This window comes from Babylonia areolata, chromosome 11 (genome assembly GCF_041734735.1).
Source record: "Babylonia areolata isolate BAREFJ2019XMU chromosome 11, ASM4173473v1, whole genome shotgun sequence".
Classification (NCBI taxonomy): domain Eukaryota; kingdom Metazoa; phylum Mollusca; class Gastropoda; order Neogastropoda; family Buccinidae; genus Babylonia; species Babylonia areolata.
The window spans coordinates 2,740,439-2,748,848 of record NC_134886.1 but is presented as its reverse complement, the minus strand read 5'-3'; the positions used below and the strand labels follow the sequence as shown (position 1 = coordinate 2,748,848).

The window sequence follows — 8,410 nt, the reverse complement described above, 5'->3', positions numbered from 1 at the left end:
TTTCATTTACATGCAGTAAGTGGAAGCTGCACATGTGGCTTTGGTTTGTCATCCCATCTGAATGTTTTTTTTGTATTTGTATTTGTATTTCTATTTATCACAACAGATTTTTCTGTGTGAAATTCGGGCTGCTCTCCCCTGGAAGAGCGCCTCGCTACACTACAGCGCCACCCTTTTTAAAAAAAATTTTTCCTGCATGCAGTTTTTTTAATTTGTTTTTCCTATCGAAGTGGATTTTTCTACATAATTTTGCCCGGAAAAACCCTTTTGTTGCCGTGGGTTCTTTTATGTGCGCTAAGTGCATGCTGCACATGGGACCTCGGTTTATCGTCTCATCCGAATGACTAGCGTCCAGACCAACACTTCAGGTCTAGTGGAGGAGGAGAAAATATCGGCGGCTGAGCCGTGATTCGAACCAGCGCGCTCAGATTCTCTCGCTTCCTAGGCGGACGCGTTACCTCTAGGCCATCACTCCATGTTGTCGTCATTGTTGTCTACGCTATGAACAGCATAGTTTGCTTATTTGTCTATAACTGTTCTGTTGCCACAGATGCACCGAGACAATATTCCAGTCCGCTCCAGACCTGTTCTGCACCGAGTGGGGCCACATGGGGGGGTGATGTCGATCAGGGTTCGTTTCCTGCATTTTTCTGTTGTAGCTTGTTGTCATTTGTATTATTATTATTATTGTTGCTGTTGCTGTTGTTGTTGTTATCCTTGTTTTGGTGCATTGAATTGTTACCATGGTTGAGGGTGATATTTACTGGAACAAAGTACAAACGTTCCCAAACTGAGAAAAATGCTAAGCCTGTCACTTTACCTTTCTGTAGTCAAACAGAGCCTTGAGACAACGGTAGGTCTCTGATTACCTCCTTTACAGATGACCTCCTTTACAGATGACCTCCTTTACTGATGACCTCCTTTACCGATGACCTTCTTTACTGATCACTTCCTTTACTGATGACCTCCTTTACCGATGACCTTCTTTACTGATCACTTCCTTTACTGATGACCTCCTTTACTGATCACTTCCTTTACTGATGATTTCCTTCACTGATGACCTCCTTTACTGATCACTTCCTTTACTGATCACTTCCTTTACCGATGACCTCCTTTACTGATCACTTCCTTTATCGATGACCTCCTTTACTGATCACTTCCTTTACTGATGACTTCCTTCACTGATGACCTCCTTTACTGATCACTTCCTTTATCGATGACCTCCTTTACTGATCACTTCCTTTATTGATGACCTCCTTTACCGATGACCTTCTTTACTGATCACTTCCATTACTGATGACCTCCTTTACTGATCACTTCCTTTACTGATCACTTCCTTTATCGATGACCTCCTTTACTGATCACTTCCTTCACTGATGACCTCCTTTACTGATCACTTCCTTTACCGATGACCTCCTTTACTGATCACTTCCTTTATCGATGACCTCCTTTACTGATCACTTCCTTTACCGATGACCTCCTTTACTGATCACTTCCTTTACCGATGACCTCCTTTACTGATCACTTCCTTTATTGATGACCTCCTTTACCGATGACCTTCTTTACTGATCACTTCCTTCACTGATGACCTCCTTTACTGATCACTTCCTTTACCGATGACCTCCTTTACTGATCACTTCCTTTACTGATGACCTCCTTTACTGATCACTTCCTTTACTGATGATTTCCTTCACTGATGACCTCCTTTACTGATCACTTCCTTTACTGATCACTTCCTTTATCGATGACCTCCTTTACTGATCACTTCCTTTACTGATGACTTCCTTCACTGATGACCTCCTTTACTGATCACTTCCTTTATCGATGACCTCCTTTACTGATCACTTCCTTTATTGATGACCTCCTTTACCGATGACCTTCTTTACTGATCACTTCCATTACTGATGACCTCCTTTACTGATCACTTCCTTTACTGATCACTTCCTTTATCGATGACCTCCTTTACTGATCACTTCCTTTACCGATGACCTCCTTTACTGATCACTTCCTTTATCGATGACCTCCTTTACTGATCACTTCCTTTATCGATGACCTCCTTTACTGATCACTTCCTTTACCGATGACCTCCTTTACTGATCACTTCCTTTACCGATGACCTCCTTTACTGATCACTTCCTTTATTGATGACCTCCTTTACCGATGACCTATTTTACTGATCACTTCCTTCACTGATGACCTCCTTTACTGATCACTTCCTTTACCGATGACCTCCTTTACTGATCACTTCCTTTATTGATGACCTCCTTTACAGATGACCTTCTTTACTGATCACTTCCTTTACTGATGACCTCCTTTACTGATCACTTCCTTTACCGATGACCTCCTTTACTGATCACTTCCTTTATTGATGACCTCCTTTACCGATGACCTTCTTTACTGATCACTTCCTTTACCGATGACCTCCTTTACTGATCACTTCCTTTATTGATGACCTCCTTTACCGATGACCTTCTTTACTGATCACTTCCTTTACTGATGACCTCCTTTACTGATCACTTCCTTTACTGATGACCTCCTTTACCGATGACCTCCTTTACTGATGATTTCCTTTACTGATGACCTCCTTTACTGATGACTTCCTTTATTAATGACCTTTACAGATTACGTCCTTTACCAATGACCTCCTTTACTGATGACCTCCTTTACCGATGACCTCTTTTACCGATGACCTTCTTTATGGATGACCTCCTTTCCTGATGACTTCCTTTACCGATGACCTCCTTTACTGATGACCTCCTTTACTGATGACGTCCTTTACCGATGACCTCTTTTACCGATGACCTTCTTTATGGATGACCTCCTTTCCTGATGACCTCCTTTACTGATGATGACCTCCTTTACTGATGACGTCCTTTAACGATGACCTTCTTTATGGATGACCTCCTGTGCTGCTGGGGGACACATCAAAAAGAACCTTGGGCCATTCACAACAGAGATACATCGCAACTCATTCAGGACAATAAAAAACAACCACACAACAGATTCGTTAAGTTGTCCAAATGAATCGCTGCATGCACTTCAATCAAACAAGACTCATCATCAGTGAATACCAAATGAAAACAATGAGCGATGTCAGACACAACAGTGAAATGATATATATATATATATATATGTTTTTTTTAATAATTATATGTGTGTCTGTTTGTGTGTGTGTTTGTCTGTCTATCTATATATCTGTCGGTCTATCACTCTGTATACATAATTGCCCCGTCTCTCTCTCCCATTACCCCTTTCTTAGTGTGTGTGTGTGTGTGTGTGTGTGTGTGTGTGTGTGTGTGAGAGAGAGAGTGACAAGGACAGATTGGAAGAATAGGCCGCATCTAAAATCTTAATCTTTGAATTAAAAAGAAAAAATAATAATAAAAAAATCAACAACAGTGAAATGGTTTACAGATTCAGTACCAGAATTGTTTTGGTTTTTTTTCACTCTGTTTCAGGAGAGACAGTGCGGCTTCTTTTGGCGGGTAAAACAGGAAGTGGAAAGAGCACGACAGGAAACACTGTTCTGGGACAGAACCTGTTCAACACAGCACAGGACTTTGGGTCCGTCACCTTTGAGTGTGAAAGACAAGTGGCGGTCAACAGAAATAAGAGAATTGAGGTGTGTGCATGCTTGTTTTGGAAAAGTCAATTTTGTCAAAGGCATGTTCTATATACACTCATACATTTTCCATGTGTTCTATCTGTCTCACACTCTCTCTCTCTCTCTATCCCTTCCTCTCTCATTTTATCACCCTCTCTCTCCGTCTATCTCTCTATCTCATTCTGTATCCCCAGCCCCCCCCCCCCCCCCCCCCTCGATCTCTCTCCCTTCTCTCTCACCCTCTCTGTCCATCTTCTCTTATTTTCTCCACCCCTCCCCCTACCCTCCCTCTCTGTCTGTCTCTGTCTCTCTCTGGATAAAAAGTGTTTCAGGGACTGCTTGATGAAATTACGGCTTGGTTTGCTCCCAATAAATGGATTATTTTTCAGGAGAACATTCAAATGTAATTCAAATTACGCATGTAAACACTGTGCCTTGTTCAAAGATGAAAATCATTTTATAAACAGATGTGACCTTTAGAATAACCTACAGCAAAAACATCTGAGCTCAGAAGGTCAGTCGTATGTTCTCTTGCTGAATGATGGCTCTGTTTACAGCATTCGTAAACTCTGTGTTTATATATTTAATGCCCTGAAGATAAGACAGGAATTCTTTGACAGCAATGAAGAAATCCAGAATTAATTTACAATGCACAAGAAAGCACTTTTGTTCTACAGCTTTAAGTTAGTATGTATTTTACATTTTGTTGTCGCTGCATGATCACCATATTGTGTACTTTTGACCTCTTTCTTGGGGCTGGAGGCCTGGAGATTTTTGTTCATGTTCTTGTTCTCTCTCTCTCTCCAGTTGGTGCCAAGACCGTCTTAATACCAGGAGCATTACTATCACATCACTAGTCTCAGATTCCCCTTGCACACCCACACCCATGCTGCTTTTATCTGTTCATTCAGTAGAATGTTTGACATGAGGGGAATGGGAATAATGAAGCACTGTCACTAACAGTACAAAAATGGATTCTGTGACAAGTAAATTAAAAGTCAGGCCACCTTGCACACATTCTTTTAATGTTCCAATGAACGCATTCCCTGAAGACAGACTTATGAGCTGCAATGTTGCACACTTCTTATCAAAAGTGAGTTTTGTTTTACATCCTACCTTTTTTTTTCAAAACATTCTCCATTTGTAATTTTCATAGACTCAGCAGCTGTCTATTATTTCATCGTCATTCACTTTACTCCATTGTCTTGTGATTGTGTGTGAAAGAAAGGCTTTGACTTCATTTGGATGAAAATTAATGTACATGCAAGGGGGTGTGTGTCCATGTATTTGTGCCAGCCAGTGACATCAGTTTTATGGAAAATAGTTGGAGTGTTTAATGAAAGAAATATAAAGAGAAACAGGAGAGAACATGAAATTTTATTCTTTTATTGGTAGAGATTTTTTTTCAGAAGTTTATCATCACAATAATTCATGTATTTGGTCTTGGAAGTCCTAACATAAATGAGATCTGATTTAACTGGCTACCAATGTAAAATGAAGACATGTAGGTTAATTTTGTCATTAAAAATCTTTCCTTACAGTTTGCTGCTGTTGACAGAGGTAGTGAACAATAGAACAGAACATAATAGAATGGAATGGATAGAAAGAAAATAGAAGAGAACAGAATAGAATACATTTTATTGTCATGAAACCTAAAGGATTACTTTTATGTGTGTGTGCAGATCATGGACACTCCAGGCCTGTATGACACCAACAAGACCCATGAAGAAATCTGCACCATCATTGTGCAGGCCGTAGTGGGCATGCACCCTGGCCCACATGCCATCCTCTACGTCATCAAGGTCGGAAGGTTCACGCCGGAGGAGTATGCTGCCTACCGTCGTCTCAAGGCTCTCTTCGACGACACCATCACTCGCCACGTCATTCTCCTCTTCACACACGGCGACCAGCTCGAGAGGGAGGGGGTGACCCTGCAGAATCTGATACGATCCCCAAAGATGCCAGACAATCTGAGAGAAGTGTTTGAAGAATGCGGGCATCGCTGTGTGCTGTTCAACAACATGGCTGCAGACCCGGGGCCTCAGGTTGACACCCTGCTGCAGGAGGTACAGAGGATGGTGGCCAACAACAGAGGACGTCCCTACACCTGTCCCAAGTACAGCAAGATCGGGGAGGGCTTGGAGGAGGAGGTCAACAAGCGCATGGAGGCCTTTGACAAGAAGGACCTCCAACGCCAGAAATACGTCCAAGAGCTGGAGCGGCACACCAAGGATGCTGAAGTTGCCGCAGAGCTGGCTCGCCAGGAATATGAAGAAAAGGAGTGTCAGCGACAAAGAGAAGTTCAGGACGAAGAAAGGCGCTTACGCAGAGTAGAGGAGGACTTGCAAAGACAGCTCAGACAACAGGCGAAAAACTCAGAAAAGCAACGCAGGGAAGTGGATCAGCTGAAAAGGGAACGCAGACGGATGGAAGAAGAACAAGCACGACGTCAAAAGGAGCATGAAAGGAAAAGACGTCAAGAACAAGAAAAGCTGGACAGAAAGTACAAGGCCTATGAAAGAGAAAGGCAAAGAGCAAGGGAGGAGGAGAGGAGAAGAGAGAGGGCCAGAGCAGAGGAGATGGAGAGAATGAAATCCAGAGTTGTTGAGAAAAAGGAACCTGGATTCTTGTCAAAGGCTGTAGACTTTGTTGCACAACCCGTCAAGAAGTTCTTTGGGTTTTTTGGCTTGTGATTGATTGGCAACTAATCCAGCTGGCTGCTGCCTTTGTCTTATGCTGACCATGCACTTGTCTTCCCCCAAAACCTTTTCATCCCTTCGTCTTTTGAAGCACTTCCAGTTGCTTTGATTGTCAGAAAAAAGTATGCTGCTTGCATTTATCACAAGCATTTCATTTTGAATGATACATTCCTTATGATGTACAGCAATATTTTGCCAGTGTGAAACACATTGAGGCATGGAGTATTGAGGTTGTTTATTTTTTCAGTGTAGAAAATCACTAAGTGGGAAAAAGTAAAAGTTTGCATAATTTGTTTTTCTGTTTATGTATTCATCAACTGTCTGTTTCAAGCCCCACAAAGGGTGATGGCCATCAGGTGAAGTCCATCCACGCTATTTACTTGTAGATGATTCTACACATGTTTAGACTTGTATCACATTGCTAGATTGGCTGAAGTAATTTATAACAATGATAGAAAAGATAAAAGAACAAATTTGAAAAGCTAAAAAAATAGTGATTAGAATGGTGTTGAACAAGAGGAAACACACTTGTTCAAAAAAACTCTGGGTTCAGGTAAACATGTAAATAGGTACATGTTCCTCAGTTCCAAAAAACATCCTGTAAAAATATGATTACATAGTTGTTAACACATCTGTCAAAGTAATGTTTCAATTTCAGTTGTGATCTGTTTTCAATTGCCTGTTGAAATTCATAATGTAACAGTTAAAGACAGGTGCTTTGAAAGACAAAGGAAAGTCACTGTGTCTGATCCTACTCATGATATTATGATCAGCATGTGGAATAGCTTTTAGTTTTTATGTTGGACATTTAACCAACCATCGAGAGAGGAATGTAAAGAAAGTGAATATAATCACTATAAATGTTGTAGTTGTTGGGGTGGGTTCTATCTTCGATACAGCGTTTTCCACAAGAGGGTAAGGAAGAACAAGAGGGGGAGGAAAAGGGAATGGACACCTCACACAAGGGTCGTTTTACAGAGGTTCTCTATTCTGATGTCTTCAGATACAAAGGGTGAGAGTGCACGATAGTGCGTAACAATGCGCGAACCTCTCATCAGTGTGACAACAGGTCAAACATTGAAACACTAGGACCCGTCCGGTCCAGCCGATTCTCACGCTCTGGCTTACAGTTGCTGTGACGGGATCAACTAAGCTATCCAGAACTGTACTCACTGACACTGAGGAGCGATGATCACAATAAAATCATATTCATAAGAAACACGCAATTGCTTCCCCTAGCATCACAAGCACCAACAGGCAATTGCTTCCCCTAGCATCACAAGCAACAACACGCAATTGCTTCCCCTAGCATCACAAGCAACAACACGCAATTGCTTCCCCTAGCATCACAAGCACCAACACGCAATTGCTTCCCCTAGCATCACAAGCAACAACACGCAATTGCTTCCCCAAGCATCACAAGCAACAACACGCAATTGCTTCCCCTAGCATCACAAGCAACAACACGCAATTGCTACCCCTAGCATCACAAGCAACAACACGCAATTGCTTCCCCTAGCATCACAAGCAACAACACGCAATTGCTACCCCTAGCATCACAAGCAACAACACGCAATTGCTTCCCCTAGCATCACAAGCAACAACACGCAATTGCTTCCCCTAGCATCACAAGCAACAACACGCAATTGCTTCCCCAAGCATCACAAGCACCAATAAAATTTTCATGTTCTTTGTTTTGGCCTTTAGAAGTGTGATACACTAGCGGATGTTTTATTTCTTTTTTTTCTTCTTCTTTTTTTTAACAATTAGGTTAAATTAAATTGCTGCAGTGATGGTTATCAGGAGAGTCCGCATTAAAACTGCTCAGTCTGCAGAGTTGACGGTGTGTTTATTTGACATGAATGAAAAGCAAGGATGGTTGGAATTCTAAAGAATACACAATGTCAGAGGGGAAAATGACATGCTTTGTGAAAATCTCATCCACATTAACTACACATAATGTGTGCTTGTCACAGTGTTCACTTTACTACTGCTGCAAAACTATTGAAAAAAACACCCAAACAAAACATGTCAATGTAATAGTAGTGCTTCATGGAATATCGTCTGATGATACTGTGGATATTGCTTTTTCAAATGATGCTGTGTT

General features: G+C 41.6%; 1 protein-coding gene across 1 annotated transcript in view; it reads left to right on the top strand.

Annotated features, from left to right (window-relative positions):
• Positions 1-8,137, top strand: part of LOC143287460 (uncharacterized) — a 16,082-nt gene extending 7,945 nt beyond the window's left edge. The window contains exons 4-6 of the mRNA XM_076595461.1: positions 551-631; positions 3,459-3,622; positions 5,287-8,137. Of these exons, the coding sequence (XP_076451576.1) occupies positions 551-631; positions 3,459-3,622; positions 5,287-6,297 (1,256 nt within the window). The 3' untranslated portion in view covers positions 6,298-8,137. The remainder of the gene's footprint in view (positions 1-550; positions 632-3,458; positions 3,623-5,286) is intronic.
• The last annotated feature ends 273 nt before the right edge of the window (positions 8,138-8,410 follow it).